We start from the raw sequence: 22,957 nt of genomic DNA, 5'->3' as shown, positions 1-22,957 counted from the left end.
TGTTACTCTTCACAGTGTGGCTATATTAAGGACTTCTCCTTTCTCTGCTATTCACTGTTGTCCTTTCCCTTGGGGTTTTGATGATGTGACTCTCTAGTTAGGGCTGCCAGCGCCCAGGCTGGGAACCAAGTGTGGCTCTTGGGCTGAGGAGACTCAGAGGGTAAAGTGCTTGCTGCGAGAGCAGAAAGAGCTGAGTTTGAGGCACCTGTAGTTCCAGCACTGGGAAGGTGGAGGCAGGAGGATTTGGGGCTTGTTGTTCAGCCAGCCTGACCAACTGGTGGGCTCAAAGATCAGCAGGAGTCTGTCAGTCTCCCCCAAACACACACACACACCCCACACATACCACACATCACACTATACACACACCACACACACAACACATACACACTATACACACATTACACACACAACACATACACCTTATACACACACCACACACACAACACAAACACACTATACACATACCACACACACACCACATACACACCATACACACATCACATACACAACACACACTATACATACATCATATACACAACACATACACACTATACACACATCACACACACAACATACAAACACACTATACACATACCACACACACCACACACAACACATACACACTATACACACACCACACACACAACACATATACACTATACATATACCACACACACACCACATACACACATCACACACACAATACATACACACATACACACCACAAATATAGCCTAACACACACACACACACACACACACACACACACACACACACACACACACACACCAATCTGCATCCCATAGCCCAAAAACAAATTGCAGACACTCAGACACTCGGAAGACTCGAGGCAGGAGTTTGCATGCCATCTGCATCAAGGCCAGGCACAGGGGTGGAGGTGATTTTTTTTTTTTTTTTGTCTTCTCCACTTTACTGTTTAGGGAGCTGTGGAGGCCGCAGAGAGGTTCCCTGGGCCTGCAGGTGCTTTGCTCTATGGCAGGCGGGGTGTGGGGAACATGGACGACCACCTGACTCTGATATCCATCAAATGTCCTCCAGTCTGGCCTGTCCGGATCTGGATGTTCTCCCAGGATACTGCTTTGTTTGTCTAACCTCTAGCTGGCTGTCTCCATAGCCTCACCTCCCCTGGCTGACCACCTCTGCCTGTGGGACCGGTGAACACCTGTTCCCCCATCCCCCACCCGCCCTTCCTATTTCCTGTTCCCGTGTGGATGGCTGAACCTCTTAGTCACTTAGGATACAGGTGGAAAGTTTTAGGGCTTGTGTATTTCTCCTTCTCCACCCCTGCTCTCTCAGTGCCGTTTGGTGAGAGCCGGAAATGGAGGGAAAGATGGTGGGGAGGGGGTGGGGTTGTCTGGACCACTGCTTCCTTTAAGGCAATCTGGGCAAGGGCAACAGGGAAGAAAAACCTGGCTAAGGCTACCCCACTCATCCAAGGCAAGCGCTTGCTTCTCCTTGGGCCTCAGTTTACTCATTAGCGCCAGTGCCCCTGGAGTCTTGCAGAATGACTGGGAGTCTGGCATGAGGTCATTCATGGGCAGGGAAGCACTTCCGGTTTGGACTGTTGCTTATCTGGGTTATTATTGAGGCTGCAGTCTTCCGACAGTCTTCAGAGCCTTGTAAGGAAAGTCCAGGGGAGGTGTGGTCCAGGCAGAAACTGTCCCTGTTTCTGTTGCTGAGGTGTTCCCGCCTGGGGGAGGAGCAGGAAGGCAGCTAGAGGCCCCGGTGAACCCTGAATCACACGTCCCCCACACACCTACTAAGTGCAAACACGCCCCGCCCCCGCTCCCCCCCCCCCCGTGCTGAACACTGAACCTGCTTTTGTATGTTTGCTTTTGAGATAGGGTCTTGCCTCTGGTTTGCGCAGGTCCAGTCCCTAATGGAGACCTGTCTGCCTGCACGCTGCCTCCTGAGTGCGGGGATTACAGGCGTGCGTGGACACACCCATCCTTTCTTTCCTTTCTCTTCTCTTTTCCCTCTCTTTTTCCCCCTTCCCTTTCATGTTTCTGCCTCTACCTCCCAAGTGCTAGGATTAAAGGCATGTGCCACATGCCCAGTCTTTTTTTTTTTTAAGGCATCTCATGTGGTCCCCAGACTGGCCTTGAACTTCTAATTTCGTTGCTTCTACCTTTAGGTTCTGGGGTTACAGTTGTGCCCCACATGTCTAGTTAGTCTGTGTGGTGCCGTGATACGAAGTCCTGCTATGAACCCAAGCCAGTCTCAGGCTTGTAGCTGGTGAAACAGTATCTAGTCGTTTGGTGGCCAAGCCACGAGGGCCTTATGGGGAGGTAAGGAGCATGCGCATTGGCAAAATATGGAGACCGTGGAAATGTGCCGCCTTGGCGAAGGCGGTATGCCCCACAGCCTGGTCTCAACTTGCTTCAGCCTACCCAGGGCTGGAATTACCTTGGTCCAGATAACTTTATTTTTTGGAATAGAGTTTAGACAGGTAGCCCAGGCTGGCCTTGAATTTGTGATAGTTCTCTGCCTCCCTCTCTGAGTGCAGAGATTACAGGCGTTTGCTGCCACACCTAACTTGATAAGACGTTGCTCTAGGCTTTATGAGCCTACCCCCCTCCCCAGAAAGAGGCATGGAAGTGTGTCTCCACGGGCTTCCCCTTCCCCTTGTAACATGGAAGGGAATCCCTGCCCCACTGGTTCTAACCCTGGAACTCATTATTGGCCCAGATTCAGGCTCCAACGAACTCCAAATCCCAAGCACTCACAGACCACGTGGGTTGGTGGAAGATCGTCCTCCGTAATAATTCTGAGATTATGCACCAGTTATATACAGTATCGTATCTCAGCACCTGTAATCCCAGCACCCAGGAGGATGAGGAAGAAAACTGAGGCTCTGAGGATAGCTTGGGCTACTTACTGAGATTCCAGTTTCAAATACAGTGGAGGGGGAGGGAGGAGAAGGGAGGGAGAGAGGAACTAGTTTAAAGAGAATGCATCTGTTAGGGTTGGAATTGGACAGGTAGGCAGGCAGCCCAGGGCAGCGACCTGTGTTCAGGGATCTATGGCAGCTGTGGTCTTCGTGGTATTTACTCACAGAAGTGGCACAAAGAGAAATAGGAGAGAGTGGGGTGCACACCCATAACCCTAGCAGATTGGAGACTGAGGCAGGAGCATTACCATGTGTTCAAGGCCAGTTTGTGTTACATAGAGCTCCAGGCTAGCTTAGACACACCAAGATGCTGTCCTAGAAAACAAAACAAAGCCACGCCTTTAATCCTAGCATTCTGGAGGCAGAGGCGGGCAGATCTCTTGAGTTCAAGGCCAGCCTGGTCTACAGAGTGAGTTTCAGGATAGCCACTACACAGAGAAACCATGTCTTGAAAACCACAAAACAAACAAACGATACTACCACTAACAAAACCAGAGACTAAGCTGGACTTGGTGCTGGGCACACCGGGAATCCCAGCACTTGTGAAGTAGGGGCAGGGACAGAAACTCAGGGTTGGAGCTGGAAGTGAGGCTAAGTTCAGGAGAGTGCTGGCCCGGCTCCCACAAAGCCCTGGGTTCCATTCCTAGAAGTTCAGATGTTCAAGGTCATCCTTTGCTACATAGGGAGTCTGAGTCAGTCAGAACTATATAGAAAACCATGTCTTTAAAAAAAAAAAAGGGGGGGGGGGGGGGAAGAAAGACACACACTAGCCCAGGACAGATAGAGGCCTGATTCCATATGGCGCTATGATTACAGGGAGTGATATCAGTGATTCCTTCTAGATCCCCTCTGCCTCTACTGTGAACCTAAGGTTCTCCTTACATGCATTCCAGGTTCCTTCTCAGCCTGCTCTCAGATGGATTTGTCCTTTGTACCAGGTGGGGTGAAGGATGGGGCGGGAGGTGAGGCAACATCGGAGACGACCTTTCCCTCTATATCCCCTCCCCCCACTTCCCCAAGGCCAGTGTCTGGTCAAACTAGATTCCTTGTCTTGTGAAACATCTCTCTGACCACCCCTGTCTCCTTGCTGTCCCCTCCCTGAGATGTCCTCTTTGACCCAGTCTCCCGCTGCATTGCCCAGTCACCCTGAGAGGGTGTTTGTCTCTCAGTACTGGTGTTTCTACCATAATCTCGAAATGTAGTGGCCCCTAGAAGCCCCTAAAATTGTGCCAGGAATCCACCATCTCCTGATCCTCCTGTCTGCACCTCTGATGGAGGACCCCCTTTCTCTTCGATGTCTCCAAGGACTTTGGCTTTATGGGAACGGCTCCTGTGTCTCTGAAGAGTGAGACATCAGTATATGAAGTAAATCCTGCCTCTGGGGCCTGGCTGGGTTTTTAATTCGTCTTCACCCAGTTCTGGCCAAGCAAGGCTCAGCCCTAGGAAGGAAGAGAACAGAATCCTGTCACCACCACCACCCTCAATTTTAAATTGCATTTAGTTATTGATCGAATTTGTGCTTCAAAGAACTTGTGTGCCTCCTATCACATAGGTCCCAGGTCCTTGGGGCTTGGTGGCAAAGCAGCTCCACCCACTGAATAATCCTACCAGCCTTTCTGTGTTTCCAAGTCTCTTGTTCTGTCCCCAAAGTGCCTCGCCTGTGCCCCCTGAGGCACTATGGCTGGGTGGGGAAATCACATGAGGACAGCAGGTGACCTGGCTCCCACTGTCCCCACCCCAGGTCCTCATTTCCCCATACCAACTTCCTCTGGCCAACGGTAGGAAAGTTGCTGTGGAGGCAAAGTGTGGATGTTGGCATATTAATGACAATAATAGCCATGATGGTGGTGATAAAATTTATATGGTAATAGCAACACTAATTAAGGTGGGGGTTCTCTCGGACATCCCCAGATACGAGCCTCAATTCTTCTGTGAAGGGTTTTCCAATTCTTTTGTCTCATAGGAGCCTGGAGTGAGTCTTGGGGGACCTTTGCTTTAGGCTGTGAACCCTGGCTAGGCTTGGCTCCCTTTCCCGCCTCGTTGTCCCCACCCGGCAAGCATCCAGGTGCTCTTGGCTGGTGACTCAATGTCTGTCTCCAGCTGACCTCAGCGTGAGCCTGGGGGGCTGGAGATGGTAGTTTCTTGTGATACTGGCAGGTGACTCAGGGGCCCAGGATTGGGGCCTCAGAACGCCTTTGTTGGCCCAGGCTCAGGAATCCGGAGAAACTGGTCGCGAGGGAGGCCTTGGGGACTGAAACCCCTCCCTCTGCCTCCGCCCCTCCTCCACGGGGCTTTAACTGCAGCACCTGTGGCCTCCCGTCCTGGTTACAGGTGCGGGCAGGAAAGAGGTGCAGTGTTCACGCTTGGTAGCTGGTGTATCGGACTCGGGCACCTCCGGCTGGCTTTGTGTCCCCGAGACTCATCAGAAAAGCCTTTCCAGCCCTCGGACTCCAGAGAGAGACTTTTTGTGACCACCGACCTTGAACCCTGCAGAGGCTGAGCGATGGCGTCCATGGGACTTCAGGTGCTGGGAATCTTCTTGGCAGTCCTGGGCTGGTTGGGAGTCATCCTGAGTTGTGCGCTCCCCATGTGGCGGGTGACCGCCTTCATCGGCAGCAACATCGTCACGGCCCAGACCAGCTGGGAGGGCCTGTGGATGAACTGCGTGGTGCAGAGCACCGGCCAGATGCAGTGCAAGGTGTACGACTCGATGCTAGCCCTGCCTCAGGACCTGCAGGCCGCCCGAGCCCTTATGGTCATCAGCATCATCGTGGGCGCTCTCGGGATGCTTCTCTCAGTGGTAGGGGGCAAGTGCACCAACTGCATGGAGGACGAGACCGTCAAGGCCAAGGTCATGATCACAGCCGGGGCCGTGTTCATCGTGGCAAGCTTGCTGATTATGGTGCCTGTGTCCTGGACCGCTCACAACGTCATCCGCGACTTCTACAACCCTCTGGTGGCTTCCGGACAGAAAAGGGAGATGGGGGCCTCGCTTTACATCGGCTGGGCGGCCTCTGGGCTGCTGGCTCTGGGAGGAGGTCTCCTCTGTTGCAGTTGCCCACCTCGCAGCAACGACAAGCCCTACTCGGCCAAGTACTCCGCCGCCCGCTCTGTCCCCGCCAGCAACTACGTGTAAGGTGTGCCGCTTTGTGTCCACACCGCCTTTGATAGCTTTCTTGGATTGAGCTAATAACAGCTTGTGGCCCCTCACATTCTCCAGGACTCGCCCTGCTCTGGGCCACGGACTGTTTGCTGGGTACGGGCAAACCCGGACTGTGCCAAGTTACTACTAGCCCGTAGCCCTTGGGGACCCACCTGCCCCACTCGGACACATCTCAAGGTTCCTTACTCCCGCAAGGATGGATGGAAAAAATAGTCCCTTGCTGCCTATATCCAAATTGCTCGTGGAATCGGGGCTGATGGCAGAGGCAGCTGGGTACAGCAGTGGAGGGGGGGAGCTGGGTCCTGCTGGCCGGGATAGCTCAGCTGTGACTTTGGACTTGGAGTGGGTGTCCTGCTCGTGTTAGCAGGACCACGTCCACTGTCCTTTCTCTATCCCCCACTCTCAGCCTACACGTCGCTGCAGCGCCAGTCTTGCCATGACGCCCGGCGTTTCCGAGCACACCTGGTCTCTCCTGGAGTCTTGGTGTGCCAAATGACTGACTGAAGGGCCACTGAGAGCCGGTGGGTTCCGCCATGGAATCCTCCCAGTGATTAGCAATGACTGGGGCCTTACCCACCCACCTACCCTGGTAATGAAGTTCTGTGGAGTGGATGGACGGGTTTGAAGGAAGGGCGGAGGTGGATTAAACTGGTTTGGGGAGGGCTGGGCCTGGGGACCTAGAAGCAGCCCAGGGTGTCCCCACCCCTTTCCCCTACTGTCTTGCTAAATGCTCTCTGATCTATGTGCTCCCACTCCCTCCTCAGAAGGACCCTGTGTCTCTTGAGTGGGCCCCTCTGAATTCCCTCCCCTTTGTCCATTTCAAGGACGCCGGCCAGTCTGCTGAAGGTACAGGGGTGACGATGGCCTTGCACCAGGGAGCCTCCTGGACTCCCCTGCCTTCTCTGTGGTTTCTTGTTTTGTAATTTAAGGTCTGTTCACAGCTGTAATTATTATTTTCTACAATAAATGGCACCTGCATACAGGAAAGGTTTGGGCTGGTCTCTATCTGTGGATGGGACGGGACTGGAGGGGTGGCTCAGGGTCCACAGGAGACCTTGATGTTAAAAGATGAAATGGTGGCAATCGGTTGGTAGAGAGTGTCCCTGTCATGCCAGAGGCCCCATGTCCCATACTCATCTCCCACTACATAGTAGGTTCAAAGCTAGCCTGGTCTACAGGAGACCCTGTCTCAAAGCAATTAGAATTGTAAAAATGAGAATTGCTTCTAACCTGGATAAGTTCGGTGTTTGAGCCCTTTATTTATTTATTTATTTATTTATTTATTTTTATTTTATTTTTTGAGACAGTCACAATATAAAGCCCAGACTATCATCAAACTCAAAGCAATCCTCCTGCCTCAGTTTTGATGGCAAGCTCTTCATTTGTTAAAGGGGAAACCCTGTATTTAGGGCCCAGTGTATGTCCAGGACTGAGGGGTGGGGGTAGGGGGAGCTGGCGACCTCAGGAGGGACAACAGATGACAGGAACTAATTCCCTGGTCTTCCTTTTTCTGAACAACCAGGCTGGCCTGCTTATCTTCCACAGCCCACCCTACAGGAGTCACCTTCCCTAAGGAATGTCCTTTCACCTGTTCTTGGACTTGCTGGTCTTACTGGTCTGGGCTGTAGCCTCCTCCCTAGGGAGTCCTCCCACAGCCCTGGAATGCCCAAGGTACTGAGTGTCCTTAAACCCACACCTGCACCACCATAGGGCAGCCTGGCCACACCCTGACTTTCCTATCCACTCCTCTGGGGATTTTTATTGTTTTGATAGAAGATCTTAATGTGCCGGGCGGTGGTGGCGCACGCCTTTAATCCCAGCGCTTGGGAGGCAGAGGCAGGCGGATTTCTGAGTTCGAGGCCAGCTTGGTCTACAGAGTGAGTTCCAGGACAGCCAGGGCTACACAGAGAAACCCTGTCTCAAAAAACAACAACAACAACAAAAAACAAAACAGTTACACAGCTAAAGATGACCTTGAACTCCTGATCATCCTGCTTCCATTTCTCCAGTGTTGGGATTAGAGATATTTACCACCCTGCCTGTTTTATGTGGTTCTGAGGCTGAAGAATTTGGGAGACATTGCTACTAGGCCTGGATCCCTACTCTGCTTGTTGAGACAGGGTCTCCTATTCTGGCAGAACTCAAACTTGATTCATTGCAAAGGATGGTTCTGGATTCTCCTACACTCCCCTACCTTGTGCTGGGATTATGGGCAGGGAAACTACATGTAGATTTATTCAGAGCTGGGATGGAACCCAGGGCTTCAAGTACTCTAGCTTTCTAGCTCTGAGCTCCAGTTTACACAGTCCCTTGGTGGAGAAGAAATCTAAACCCTTCCCTGTTCACATACAACTGTGGCTCAGCTCCAAAGCTGAGATCAGAAGACAACTTTGTGGAGTCGGCTCTCTCCCTCCATCTTTACGTGGGTTTGGGGCGAATCACACCATTGAGATAACACAGCTCACGCCTTTGTTTTGTTTGTTTTTGTTTTTTTGTTCGAGACAGGGTTTCTCTGTGTATCCCTGGCTGTCCTGGAACTCACTCTAGAGCAGGCTGGCCTCGAACTCAGAAATCCACCTGCCTCTGCCTCCCAAGTGCTAGGATTAAAGGCGTGCGCCACCACTGCCAGGCCACAGCTCACACCTTAACTGGCTGGGCTACCAGTTGCAGGTGAGTGGGCTTGTGGTAGAATCCCAGCACTCAGGAGGTAGAGGTGGGAAGATCATGAGTTCAAGACCATCCTTCATTATATAGCCAGGTTGAGGCCAGGCTGACCTACCTGAGACTATATATAGACTCAAGCTGTTCTATTTTCTCTTCATAGTTACTTTTTTATTCCCTGTGGTCCTGGAAATTTAATCCAGGGGCTCCCATGCTAATCGAGGGCTTTATTGTTGTGCACCCCCATCTCCTCTTTGTTAAACATTGAAAAACCAGGTGGCTGAGAGGCGGGCAGATCTCTGTGAGTTTGAGTCCATCCTGGTCTATATAGTTCTAGGCTTGCAGGGGCTACATAGTTCAACCCTCTTTAATACCAACAAAACAAAACAAACAACACTGTCCTTCCGACAAGGTGTGGGGATATACCTTCCTGGGTGGAGGGTTAGCCTAGCATACCAGGGGTCCTGAGTTCAAGTCCCAGCACTGTATAAAATTAAGCAACACAGGCACACAGGCCCGTCCTAGATGCTCCAGAGAAGGCTGCTGAAAGATCAGGGCTTGAGGCTCCTGCTTGGCCTTAGCCAGTTAGAGGCCACCAGGCCTCCCTCTGACCCTGTATCAAAAAAGATGAGTCAGAATAACGAGAGACATTACATCATTTTCCTTTCTTGGGCCTATGAGACGGCTCAGCTGGTCATGGTGCTTGCTGCCAAGTCTGATGACCTAAATTGCATTCCCTGGAATGGTTCTACAAGCTGCCTTCTGACCTCCATAAGCAGGTATTCCATGGCACATGAACACACACATCTTAAAGAAATACAAACCAGGTCTGGTGGAGCACGCCTTTAGTCACAGTAGTCCTGGGGAAGCAGAGACAGGCGGGTCTCTGAGCTTGAGGCCAGCCTGGTCTACAAAGCAAGTCTAGGACAGCCAGAGCTAGCTACACTGAAAAACCTTGGGGGGGCAGGGGAGAAATATATAAATGTAAATAAAGATGAAAAAAATTAAACTTTTTTTTATTGTTAATCTATTTTTCTCACCTGTGCTAGAAATGGAATCCAGGCTTCTAGGCGGGGTTCTGTACTACTGCTAAAACATACCCGTTAGCCCCTCTCTGGGGGTCCTAAAGTGCTCTACATTTCTAGATCTTTCAAAATTCTTATTTTTTAAGTTAGTTTTATTTTACATGCATCAGTGTTTTGCCAGATCCCCTGGAAATGGAATTACAGAAAGTTGTGAGCCACCGTGTGGGTGCTGGGAATCGAACCTGTGTTGTCTGGAAGAGCAGCCAGTGTTCTTAACATCAAAGCCATTTCTCCAGCCTCTCTAGATCTTGTCTTACTTTTTGAAATAGAGTATGGGCAAATGGTCCAGGCTGGCCTGGATTTCACTCCGTAGCCCAGGCAGACCTGGGACGTTCTATCTTCCTGCCTCAGCTTCTCAGGTGGCTCTGGTGTTAGGTTTGTACAACCAGGCCAACCTAGGCATAGCTCTGTGTTCTGGGCAGGTCTAAACGACCTATCTCCTGGCCTCAGCTTCCCATGTGACTCAGGAAAGCCCAGTCTACCTCCTGTTAGCTTAACCACAGATAACATCTCTGAAGGGGGTGGGGGTTGTGTGAAGAGGCAGGACTGGATGGGACCAGATGTTGGATGGTTGACAGATATTTACTTTGCTTTATTCTATGTGGGTTTGGTTGTAGCCTTGCCTGGCTCAGACTGGTTGAAGCCAGGTTCTTTGCTTTAGGGCTGCACAAGTATCCAGGAAATGTGATTTTGACATCATGGGGCCCCAGGCTAAGATCTCAGCTCAGGCTAAAGTACAATTTTCTGAATGTGCTTTCCCGGTGGACACCTTCTCCCCCAAATCAGATCACCCCATTTCTTTGTCATTTGAATTTATTTATTTTTACATCTATTTATTTTCTCCTGTTGCTGTGTGCACACGTGTGTTTTGTGGAGGTCAGAGTACAACTTGCTGGAGCTGGTTCTGTCACATGAGTCCTGGAGAGTGAATTCAAGTCACACTCTGAGCCATCTCCTCAGCCTGTCTTGTCTCCTAAATACCTTGAAATTCTCTTTATGGAGGCACATTTGAGTCAGTCTCCCTCTGCCACCCCTAACCTCCCCCGATCCTGTGCGCGCGCGTGTGTGTGTGTGTGTGTGTATGTGTGTGTACATGTACACATGTAGATATGAACATATGAGGTATTCTTAGCCACTCTCCACCTTGGTATTTGAGACAGGATCCCTCACTAAACCCAGAGCTAATGGATTTGGCTAGCCTGGCTCGCCAGCGAGCTTCAGGGATTCTCCTGTCTCTGCAACCCCAGCACTGGGGTTCTCCACCCTGAGAACCTTAAAAACTGAATGCTGGGGACCCACACTTCCATAGTAAAGAACTTTACAGGCTCTGCCGGCTTCCCGGCCTGGTTTTTTTTTTTTTTTTTTTTTTTTTTTGTTTTTCGAGACAGGGTTTCTCTGTATAGCCCCTGGCTGTCCTAGAACTCACTCTGAAGACCAGGCTGGCCTCGAACTCAGAAATCCGCCTGCCTCTGCCTCCCAAGTGCTGGGATTAAAGGCGTGCGCCACCACCGCCTGGCTCCAGCCTGGTTTTTACATGTACTTTTCAAATTATTTATTTATTTTTGTTCTGTAGACCAGGCTGGTGTGGAACTCAGAGAGCCTCCTGCCTTTGCCTCCCCGGTGCTGGGATTAAGCATTTGTACCACTAATGCCTGGCATGTATGTTTATTATTTTTTAATTATGTGTGTATGTGTGTCGTATATGGGTGTGAATGCAGGTGCCTGCCAGGAGGCCAGGGGTGTCAGATACTCTGGGGCTGGAGTTATAGGCAGTTGTGAGTCACCCCATGTGGGTGTTGGGATTACTGGTTCCTCTGGGAGATCAAGAAGTACTCTTGGCTGGGCAGTGGTGGCGCACGCCTTTAATCCCAGCGCTTGGGAGGCAGAGGCAGGTGGATTTCTGAGTTCGAGGCCAGCCTGGTCTATAGAGTGAGTTCCAGGACAGCCAGGGCTACACAGAGAAACCCTGTCTCGAAAAACAAACAAACAAACAAACAAACAAACAAACAAACAAAACCAAAAACCAAAAAAAAACCCAAAGGAGCAGAGGGGTGCAGCCGTCTTAGAACAAAAGACTGACCCCCCAAGAGCTCACTTCGGTTACTTTTAGTCAATCACTTTACGAAGTTAACTGGGGCCGGGAAAGGCTCCAACCACCCAAGTTATCTTGTCCTTGCTGCCCCGACAGCAGACGAGCCACACAAATCTCAGTCCCTTCTGACCATGGCTAGCCCTAAGCAAAAGTAAGAACTCCAGGTTCACCAGCAGCAGCGTCTTAGGACAAGGTTGGTGCAGCTGTGAGCTCTCACGTAGCACCTATGTTTGGACCTTCCTGAGAGACAGCATTTCTTCAAGGTTCAAACAGTCTCGGAACAATTTCCCAGCTTCTACTGATATACCAAACACAGCAGAGGCTTTGCTGAACCGCCAGATACAAAGGCTTCACCATACATATCGTTACACCTGGCCACCAGACCTACAGACTCATCTCACAAGTCCCGTCATTTGTTTTAAAAAACCGCTAATTGCCTTTATTTACTTGTTTATAATGTGTGCGTGCATAAGCGAGCATATGCCCTCCATATTACTTGCGTGGAGGTCAGAGGTGAAACTTGTGGAGTTGGTTTTCTTTCTCCCTTTACAGTGTGGATCCTGACGATTGAACTCAGCTTCAAAGTAAGTGCCCGGACCTGCTGAGCCATCTTTGTCAGCCACATGGTTTGTTTCTTTGAGACAGGATCTCATGCAGCCTGGGCTGGTTTTGAACTGCCTATGTAGACGAGACTGGTCTTGAATTCTCAATATCCTCTTCTCTACTTCCTGAGTGCCAGGGTTATATAGGTATGCGCCATCATACCAGAGCTGAGGTTTTAAAATAAACATCTCTTAAAATTCATTTTATCTAGTCATTTAAAGCTTTCTTGTTTTGTTCTCATTTTAAAAAGCACTTTATAATTTTATGATTTGAGTGTCTGGTCTGCACGTATGTTTGTGCATCATGTGAACGTCTGGGGCCTGCCAAGAACAGGAGTTACAGACACTTATAAGCTGCAACATGGGTGCTGGGAATTGAACCCTGGTCCTCTGCAAGAACAACAGGTGCCATTTGTTGTTTTTTGAAACAAGGTTTCTTTCTCCATGTAGTGGGGGGGGGGGCTGTCGTGGAACTCATTCTGTAGACCAGGTTGGCCTTGAACTCAAAGATTTGCCTGCCTCCCCCATCTCCCTGCAATCCTCCCAGCCCCCTCCTCCCTCCCCCCTCTCCCCAACGTTGGGATTAAAGCTGTGGGCCACCATGCCTGGCACAGTGAATAATCTTAACCGCTGAGCAAACTCTTCAGCCCCCTTATTTATTTATTTATTTATTTATTTACTTATTTATTTATTTTTGAGACAAGGTAGCCCAGGTTGGCCTTTAACTCATGGAGCCTTACACCTGCCACCCAAAGGCTGCAAAAACCCGTGATGGCTGGTTAAACCAATACCTTAACGTTTGTCTTTTCTGTTCTCCCCTCCCCTCCCCTCCCCTCCCCTCCCCTCCCCTCCCCTCCCCTCCCCTCCGCTCCCCTCCCCTCCCCTCCCCAAGACAGGGTTTCTCCATTGTAGCCCTGGCTGTTCTGGAACTCACTCTGTGGGCCAGGCTGGGCTTGAACTCTGAGATCTGCCTGCCTCTGCTCCTGAGTCCTGGAAGGAGTAAAAGTGTGCACCACTACTGCCCTTAGCGTGTGTTTGAGTGCCGTCCTTATTTAGTTCTTCATTTACTTATCTCGTGCGTGCATGTGTGTGTTTGCGTGCGCGTGCACACGTGTGCTATGTAGACAGCAAAGGACAACTTGTAGGAGTCATTTCTCTCCATTCTCCACGTGGCTCCTGAGGCTCCTGGTAAAGGCTTGGTGGTAAGCGTGGGCTTTATCTGCCGAGCCATCTTGCTGGTCCTAATTCAACATCTTTTGCAAAATGGGGATGGGATGGCGCTTAGTGTGTACAGTACTCAGTGGTCCCTTTATTGTTTTTTTTTTTTTTTCTATCTGGTATATGTGTAGTTCGTGCACCTGAGTGTTTGGGTGTGCACATGCTCGCACGTGCACAGGCTAAAGCGGTGCTGAAAGTCTTCCTCTCTGTCACTCTGCTGTCTGCCTTATTACTTTAAGACAGGATGCCACTGAGTGGAAAGCGGCCTGTTTCGGTTCGGTTACCTGCTGAGGGATCCACCCATCTCGCTACCCCACTGGTGGTACGACACACAGGCATGCTTGTAACGTGTGATTTTTATGTGGATGCTGAGGACGGCGGTTCAGTTTCTCATGGTTCGAGAAGGAAGCGCTGTAAATGATCATTCCAGCCCTGTGGCCTTGAATTCTGGGAATCATGGGTATGGCTGGGAAGATGACCCATTTTACAGACAAGAGCAGGCAAGGCCAAGAAAACACACTGGGCTAAGACCATACATAGAGGATCGGTGGTCAACTAAGGGGTTGGATACTGAGCCTCCCTCTCTCACTCCGCGCTGTCTCTTGCTTCCGGTAAAGGTAGATGATGCCAGAGATGAAGCCGTCGTTGGCACAGCTGCTCAGCCCCATCTCCTGTTCTGAAGTTGCTAGCTCCCAGCGGTCCACAGGCTGGGTCACCAGGCGTTCCCAGGCTCCAGCCTGCTCCAGGGAGTCTAAGGTCGCCTCCAGCGCCTCCTTGTATGGAAGGTTGGACTGATTGGTCCTGGTGGTTAGACAAACCAGTCCACCTGGGGAGGGTTGGGGGAGGGGCAGATGAGCAGGATGAATGCATGAAAGTCCCTGCTCAAGACTTCAGTTGGGGGTTGGGGGTGGGGGACCAGATTTCTACTTCCAGGTGTAGAGTGAAAAATTATATATACAGGCTTTTCCTTTATCCTATACCTGAACAAGAATGTAAGTTCCAGAAAGAGGAACTGAATGTAAGATTTTCACCACCCCAGGACACATTCCAGGTGAATGTGAATCAAACCTCAAACAATAGACCCACCTATGGGTGGGAGAGGCCCAAGGCAGGAAGGTATTCCTGACTACAGATAAAGATGCTGCCACCTAGGTGGGGCTATAGCCGGAAGATAGTTCATCTGAAATAGTTGGTAAATGGCAGAATAGGACACAATAGCATGGTAAAAACCACATTTTTTAGAAGAATGAGTGTGCAGAGTGATCTCACATGACTCTAGATCATTTGGGCTAGATTCTCTGAAATGTTCCACTGTTCTTGGTTACTCCTCCCTTGGTCTTCCCAGTGCTATGTTCAAAATTTGTAAAACAACCAATCATGTGTAAGCGCGCGAAAATACCTTCCTTCCCCCACCCCATGCTATAAAAGACCCTTTAACCCACCACTCTGGGCCAAAGGAGCTAAAGGGCTTGTAGTTTTGACCGCTGGCTAACTTCCCTAATAAAGCCTCTGCTGATTGCATCCAGGTATGGTTCTTGTGATCTTTGGGTGGTCGTGATCTCCTGAGATTTGAGGAAGGGTCTCCCGAGTATGGGGGTCTTCACAGGGTTTGCTGCCTAGAGTTGCCTGCCCCAGGAATCCCCTTTGATTTCCTTAACCTGATGTTTTCTCATGGTCTCCATCTAAAAAAAAATTTTTGTATGGGGCTGTAGATAGGAACATGGGCCTCAAATATGCTAAAAATGACACTACCGTTAAACCACGCCTCCAGCCCCTCACTGGGGGATTCTAGGCAGGGGCTCTACCACTGAGCCACGTCCCCAGCCCCTCACTGGGGGATTCTATTCAGGCAGGTGTTCTTCCATTGAGCAAGGCCCCCTAGCTGCCATGGGGGTTCCTAGGTGAGTACTCTACCCCTGAGCTATATGCCCATTTTTTAAAATTTTTGCTTTTGAGACAGAATCTTGCCAAATTGCCCAGGCTGTCTTTGAAACCACTGTGTAGCACAGGGCAGGTCTTGGTTTGAGATTCAGCTGCTTCCGTTTCTTAGTAGTCGAGATGACAGGTCTATTTTACTAGGTCAGGTTCCTATGCAATCCCTTAACAGCCATGTGTCCTTTACTCTGGGAATTCTTCACCCTGATGGGGGCAGGGAGCTGCATGCTGTCTGTAACTCAGTCCCATTGAAAGTCAAGTCTAGGTCTTATGGACCAGCTGGAAAGCACGTAAGTGTTGGCTCTTGTAAGATCCTCCATTTCTTTTTGCTAAGTTTCTTGCAGGCATGGGTGTGTGTGTGTGTGTGGTGACTCCTCTTTACGGGAAGAAGGACACGTGTGTGCATTGTGCATACATGGGTGCAAAATCCCTGGCAGAGCCAAGCATGGTGGTTCAAGTCTAATCTCCCAGCGTTTAGCACACTCAGGCAGAAAGAACAAAATAAATAAATAAATAAATAAATAAATAAAAATAAAAAACGTGGAGAGCTTATTTAAAAATTTTTATGGCCGGGCGGTGGTGGCACACGCCTTTAATCCCCCAGCACTTGGGAGGCAGGGGCAGGTGGATTTCTGAGTTAGAGGCCAGCCTGGTCTACAGAGTGAGTTCCAGGACAGCCAGGACTACACAGAGAAACCCTGTCTTGAAAAAAACAAAACAAAACAAAACAAAAATTTATGTTTAGTTTTGCCTGCCTGTATGTCTGTGTGCCATGATTGTGTCGTGAACACCTAGGCCAGGTAAAGGTGTTGGGTCTCCTGGAACTAAGGTTACAGAAGGCTGTGAGCCACTCTGTGGGTGCTGGAAATCAGACCCAGGTCTTCTTAATCAGTGAGCCATCTCTGTGGTCCTAAGGAAGCTCAGACTTTGGATCTGGGCTACACGGTGGTTTGCAGGCTATGGTGGGCTACATGGCTATAAAGACATGCTAAAGACACGCCTGTGCTCCTTCCTTGGGCTGTCAGACTATTGAAACAATGCTTGCCTCCAAATTAGGATTTCCCCAGGAGTCTCATGGTAGAAGGAGGAAAAGGCAGGAGCCTGTGCCATCCAGAGGAGGAACTTGTTTCTCTGAAGGTTCTTCACACAGCTCTGAAACTTGACAGCCCACTAGAAAACACTGCAGCCCAGATAATGGTGGGTCACTGGTAAGGTGGTGTGTGTGACACCCTGACCAGGGCCACTGACCTATGCAAACTCCTGCCCCATCTTTAAACCTAAATTCCATGTCAGGACTGGGAAGAGGGGTTTGGGGTACATGTGTGTATCATTAGATATCTGTGTTCCCCTTTCCAAAGAGGCCACACTGAACAAACCTTTCATTGCTTTTCATATTGATATATATGTATATATGTATATATGTTCTGGGACAGGGTTTCTCTACGTAGCCCTGGCTGTCCTGGAACTCTCTTTTTACAGGCTGGCCTCAAACTCAGAGATCTGACTGTCTCTGCCTCCCAGCATGGGGCTAAAGGAGAGTGCCGCCACCACCTGGCAATTTGATTTTAATTGATCAATTGGAGACAGTGGCTGGGCCTAATTTCTTGGCGCTGTCAGGAGCCAAGCTTTGACCCTCACTTTCTTCGTGGGAGTAAGGGGTGGAGAAAAAGCTGGATAAGATGACACAATTTTATGCTCATTTTTTTTTTTTTTATGTGCATGAGTGTTCGCCTGCCGGTATGTATGTGTACCTTGTGCATGCCTGGTGCAGGTGGGCATCTGAAAAGGGTATTGGATCCCCTGGAATTCGAGTTACACATAGTTGTAAGCTACCATGTGGGTGCTTACCTGGGAATTGAACCTGGATCCTTTGCAACAGCAGCAAGTGATCTTAACCCTTGTTTGGGTTCAGACCCCAAGGGACTGAGGTGCATATTTTACATACCAAAGCAGACCTGGCCTCCAGGTTCTCCCAGCACCCCTCAGTCCTGACCCTGGCATGCCCTGACCCCAACCATCCTCCACTCTGGAGTCTCTTCCCCAGAGGTTCTTTCCTATATAACGTAGACATTTTGGTCTCCCCTCTCTCTCCTTCTTCTCTTTCTCTGCATGCACGCACTCCTTCTCTTTCTCCTTTCCCATGATGACTTCCCTGGCCTCCTTCCCTGGGGCCAGTGAACTTGCATGAGAGCAACTTTCCAGTAAACCTGCATTTAATAATTTAATATGGCTTGAACTGTCTCATTTCACCAGCAGAGAAATAACTTATCAAGTCTGAGCCATCTCTCCAACCCAATGCAGAAATTTTAATTCTAGCACCCAGGAGGCTGAGGCAGAGGTAGGTAGATCGCTGAGTCTAAGATCAACGAGGGTTCCACAATCCTTGCCTAAAATATAAAATAAAGCCTGGCCAAGTCAAGAAGCCCTGGCTGCGGGGGATGACAGACTCTGTCCAAGTAGCTTTAGTGTAGCCAGTATGGCTGGTTTCTGGCAGATGGGGTGAGGAAGGTGAGGGGCTCAGGCTGGAACTGGAGAGTCTGTTTTGTTTAGGTTCATGCAACGGGCATTTCAGGTGGTTCTGAGCCCAACCCATGCCACTGCTGATGACCCTACCGATGCCCTAGCTTCTGCTGGCCTCTCTGGAACAGAATCCTGCCCAGACATGCGGAGGCTTAGCTCCAGGAGTAGGACTTGGGAGAGGAAGTATTTTTATCTTCCAACTTCCTCATTCTGTCCTTAGGCAGGGTAGACCCTCTTCTGGATCATTCTAGTCTCCTGAGGTTCTGACTTCTTCCAGGCAACTCCCTACCTCATCTTCTGTGATTGCCTTGCTCCTAACCCTTGAAAATGCAACTTCATTCTGAGAGTACTGATCTTCCCTGCCTTCCATGAAATCCTACCAGAGAAGGGCTGGGGGCGTGGCTCAGTGGTAGAGCCCTTGCCTAGAATCTCCCAGTGAGGGGCTGGGGGCGTGGCTCAGTGGTAGAGCCCCTGCCTAGAATCCCCCAGTGAGGGGCTGGGGGCGTGGCTCAGTGGTAGAGCCCCTGCCTAGAATCCTCCAGAGAGGAGCTGGGGGCGTGGCTCAGTGGTAGAGCCCTTGCCTAGAATCTCCCAGTGAGGGGCTGGGGGCGTGGCTCAGTGGTAGAGCCCCTGCCTAGAATCCCCCAGTGAGGGGCTGGGGGCGTGGCTCAGTGGTAGAGCTCCTGTATAGAATCTCAATGGGGGCTGGGAGCATGGTCCAGAGCGAGCTTCTTCCTAGGAGTGCAGAGTGAGTGGTTTGGGGGTACATAGCCTGCCTGAGGCTCTGAGTTCCATTTCAGCACCATGGGAAAAGGAAAGCCCTAGTCTGCTCCACCCCTCAGTGTGTGGAGTTGGCCCAAGCTGATCCCATTGTCATCTTGAATGAACAGACCTGGACCCATGTCAGGAAAAGAGAACTATCAAAAATATTTAAGGAAGGGCAGTCCCAGGTCAATAAGGAAGATGGGAAAATGGGGCTCAGCTGACCTCTATCCGGTACCAGGGCTGAAGCAAAAGCCTCACAGACATGACTGTACCCAACTGTCACTGTAGTCTGATGGGGAAGGGACCCTAGGGACAAAGCCATTTATTATAAGATAGAGGACAAAGGGCAGAAGGGTGGAGATGCTCCTGGTTGCCATGGCTAGCAGCTGAGCTGGCCAGCCAGGGTGGAGCACTGAAGTGGCAGATGGTGAACTGGGACACTGGTCTGGGGCGGGTACCCCTATGCAATGTCCCGCCCTTCTTCAGCCTGAGTGATGTGGAGAGGGGAAAGGGTGCCTGAGGGGTGGGGTGGGTTGTGACTCACCCGGCTTGGTGACTCTTAATAACTCAGGTATGGCACTGCAGGGCACCTGTCCCTCACTGAGGGCACCCACGATGATCACTGCATCAAAGGTCCCTGCGTGTGGGGCGGGTGGAGATGTGTAATGGTTACTATTGTTTGTTAACTTCACAGGATCTGGGAGACAAATCTCTGAGCTTGTCTGTAAGGGAGTCTCTAGACTGAGCTCATTTAGGAGGGAAGACCTGCGCTGATGGCGGATGGCACCATCCCATGGCTCAGATCCTAGACTAAAGAAAACGGAGAAAGCGGGTTGAATACTAGCATCTATCTCTCCACTACTTCTGCCGCCGTGAAGACCCCACCAGGATGGATTGTACCTTCAAATTGTGAGCCATAATACACCCTTCGTCCCGTAAGTCACTTTTAAATGATTTTATTTTTAATTAATTAATTTTAATTTATTTTTTTATTTTATGTGTAAGGGTGTTTTGTCTCCATGTGTGTTTGTGCATCACCTGCATGCAGTACCCAAGGAGGCCAGAGGAGGGCACCAGACATCCCTTAGAACTGGAGTTACAGAAGGCTGTGAGCTGCTATGTGGGTGCTGGGAAGTGAATCCAGGTCCTCTGCAAAGTCACCAAGTGTTCTTAATTGTCGAGCTATCTCTACCTCATTTTATTTTTAATTATGTGTGTATGTGTATATGTGTATATATGTATGGATACGTGTGCATGCCTGTAATGCCCTTGGGATCCAGAAGAGGGCACTGGATCCCTTGAAGTTGCCTGATCAGAAGGTGCTGGGATCAGAGCTTGAATTTTAACTCCTGGGTCACTTCCCCAGCCCAGTGTATGCACGTGTGTCTCTCTGTGGGTGCAGATGCCACAGAGGCCAGAGGCATCCTATCTCCCTGGGATTGGAGTTACAGGGAGTTGTGAATCACTTGATTTGGGTGCTGAGATCCAAACTCAGGTCCTCTGTAAGAATGGCATGTGCTTTTACCCAGGGAGCCATTTTTCCAACCCTCTTAAGATGCATGAAGATAATGTGTTTGTTTTCTGAATGTTTCTCTGTGTAGCTTTGGCTGTCCTAGAACTTGTTCGGGAGGCCAGCCTGGTCAAGCAAAGTTGTCCTATATGGGGTGTATGTAGTAGGACCCCAACCTTGTGCATGAGATGAGGTGACGTCAGACTCTAGATTGGAGGAGAGGACACAGTAAGAGGGCTCACACAGGACTGGTAGGGGAAGCTATTCTTGGGAAGGTGGGTGAGGGTGGAGTGGAACGGGAAGTACCTTCAGGGTTGGGCAGTGGCTCCTGGCCCAGGGTACAGAGGCTAAGATGGTGGTACAGACCACGTGCCTGGGCCTGCTTCAGCATTTCTGGGCTTCCATCCACCCCCTGCACCCGGAGGAAGCCCTGAGCCTGCAGCTGGGAGAGAAGGTGGCATCAGTCAGGGTTCATCCCCTGCTGTGGTTCAGCTGGATCCTCCCTTGGATCTTGGGGTCAGTGAGCCTGAGGCAGAGGATGAGGTTCTGGTCTAGGATTGGTGGGGAATTTGAGCAGCCGGGAGCTAGGTGTGGTGGCGTAGACCTGTCTTCTTAGCTACTCTGGAGGCTGAAAAATCCCAAGGTCAAAGCTTGCCTGGGTTATAGAGTGAGTTCAAGGCCAGCCTTGAGATTGACTGTGTTTTTAAATAAAAAGCAAGCTGAAGGGCTGAAGGTGTGGCTCAGTGGTAGAGCCCTTGCCTAGAATCCCCCAGTGAGGGGCTGGGGGCGTGGCTCAGTGGTAGAGCCCCTGTCTAGAATCCCCCAGTGAGGGGCTGGGGGCGTGGCTCAGTGGTAGAGCCCTTGCCTAGAATCCCCCAGTGAGGGGCTGGGGCGTGGCTCAGTGGTAGAGCCCCTGTCTAGAATCCCCCAGGGAGGGGCTGGGGGCGTGGCTCAGTGGTAGAGCCCCTGCCTAGAATCCCCCAGTGAGGGGCTGGGGGCGTGGCTCAGTGGTAGAGCCCCTGCCTAGAATCCCCCAGTGAGGGGCTGGGGGCGTGGCTCAGTGGTAGAGCACCTGCCTAGAATTTACTATCCAGGGCCTGAGGGTTGATTGAGCAGTAGCCTGTTGGAGGTCCTGGGTGCTGAAGGGAAGGCAGGGCATCTTATCAGATCTTACCTCCACAGCTACCAGGCCAGTGCCACAGGCCACATCCAGGATGAGGGCATCGTGGGGTGGGTCCCGAAGAGCTCGACTGAGACAATCCACAGCAAGGCGTGGGGCTCGGTACTTCAAAGCAGCCACATCCTGAGGAGATAGCACTTAGCCCAACATAGTGTTTGAACGACCCCTTTGTGGGGTCCTCAAGATCTGCCAGTTTGAGCTGGTGTGTGTTAGAGTTTGGATCTTTCTGGGACCCCAGTAACAGAAGACCCGGACTTGAGGTGTCTTACTGTCAAGGTACCCAACACTAGTGGGGATCAAGCTGGCTGGCTACTGCCTGTGGCAGCTCTTAGCTGGTCTGTCTATATCGAGTGATGTCTCAATAGCGCCCCCTGCAGGCAATCTCTCTGTCTGGGTTGCAGGATTTATTAAAGGGAATCATTCTTAGCTCAAATAGGTCTAATCCAGAGTTAGAGGGGTGCTTACAGGTCAGTAGGGGGCAGGTCGCTAAGGAGCAAGTCTCCCAGGTCTCTTTAACACCCAGCTTCTCTGAGATGCATGGGTACTATTCTCGCCTTGCTCATAAAAACACAAAAATCGAGGACCCACGTGCTTTCTTTCACCTGGTCATACTCCGGAGCCCAGTCGTCATAGAAGCGGAGCTTGCGGGCCAGGTCGGTGATACCGTGGGAGGCCCCGACCCGGGCCAGTACTTGGGGCAGCCTCCCAGCCTCCTCCCGAGTCATCCTCCTGTGGGGACAGGGTCCACCCAGTGATGAGGTCCGCCACAGTCTTCCCTCACCCGGTGGAGGAGGTTATCAGTGCTCCAATGCCGTCCCAAGTCACAAACAAGACCTTGCGTGGGAGATGGAAGGAGCTGCCGTCTACATCGTGGCACTGTTTGTAGGGGGAGGGGTTGGTAGAGAGGGGGTACTCCCGCGCAGGGAGGGAGCACTACGCCTCAGCCCATCATTCCCGGAGGTGGATCAGGGGCAGGGGTTCTTCCTCACCACAAGGGTCCCCAAGGAGGTGAAGGCTCAGAACTCACCACAAGGAACCCCCTTCTGCAGGCAGACGTGCGGGAAGTGGAGGGGCGTCTCTGAGAGCCTGGCCCCGCCTCCAGCACAAAGAGACAATTGGGAACAATTGAGAGAAAACAGCCAATCAAAGAAAAACAGCCAATCAAAATTAAAAATGACAGTCCGCCCCTTACTACGAGCCAATCAGCGTAATGCTGTAATCCTATTGCCTGAGATCTCAAACACTCCTAGGAGGATTTGTTTTTGTTTTTTCCCCACATAAAAAAGTTTCTTTTCTTGTGTGTGTGTGTGTGTGT

At 50.8% G+C, this 22,957-nt stretch overlaps 2 protein-coding genes across 5 annotated transcripts; one reads left to right on the top strand and one right to left on the bottom strand.

The window, feature by feature from the left end:
• Positions 1-5,187: 5,187 nt before the first annotated feature.
• On the top strand, positions 5,188-7,061 carry Cldn4 (claudin 4). Its single transcript, XM_076923141.1, has one exon. It carries the CDS (start codon positions 5,415-5,417, stop codon positions 6,045-6,047), a length of 633 nt encoding a protein of 210 aa, XP_076779256.1. The 5' UTR covers positions 5,188-5,414; the 3' UTR covers positions 6,048-7,061.
• A 7,009-nt stretch (positions 7,062-14,070) lies between these two features.
• Mettl27 (methyltransferase like 27) lies at positions 14,071-22,739 on the bottom strand. Of its 4 annotated transcripts, none has more exons than XM_076923137.1 (6): positions 22,670-22,739; positions 22,245-22,476; positions 21,637-21,765; positions 20,769-20,904; positions 19,497-19,589; positions 14,071-14,558 (listed from the first exon to the last, which is right to left on the bottom strand). In XM_076923137.1, exons 2-6 carry the CDS (start codon positions 22,365-22,367, stop codon positions 14,284-14,286), a joined length of 756 nt encoding a protein of 251 aa, XP_076779252.1. In that variant the 5' UTR covers positions 22,368-22,476; positions 22,670-22,739; the 3' UTR covers positions 14,071-14,283. The 4 variants fall into 4 exon arrangements, with proteins under 4 accessions (XP_076779252.1, XP_076779253.1, XP_076779255.1 ...); XM_076923138.1 differs by having other exon boundaries at positions 22,245-22,518; positions 22,670-22,730; XM_076923140.1 differs by having other exon boundaries at positions 22,245-22,371; positions 22,670-22,701.
• Positions 22,740-22,957: the final 218 nt, after the last annotated feature.

Source organism: Arvicanthis niloticus, chromosome 24, assembly GCF_011762505.2.
Source record: "Arvicanthis niloticus isolate mArvNil1 chromosome 24, mArvNil1.pat.X, whole genome shotgun sequence".
NCBI classification, from domain to species: Eukaryota; Metazoa; Chordata; class Mammalia; order Rodentia; family Muridae; genus Arvicanthis; species Arvicanthis niloticus.
Note: the sequence above shows the minus strand (reverse complement) of the source record. Positions and strands in the feature narration are given on the sequence as shown.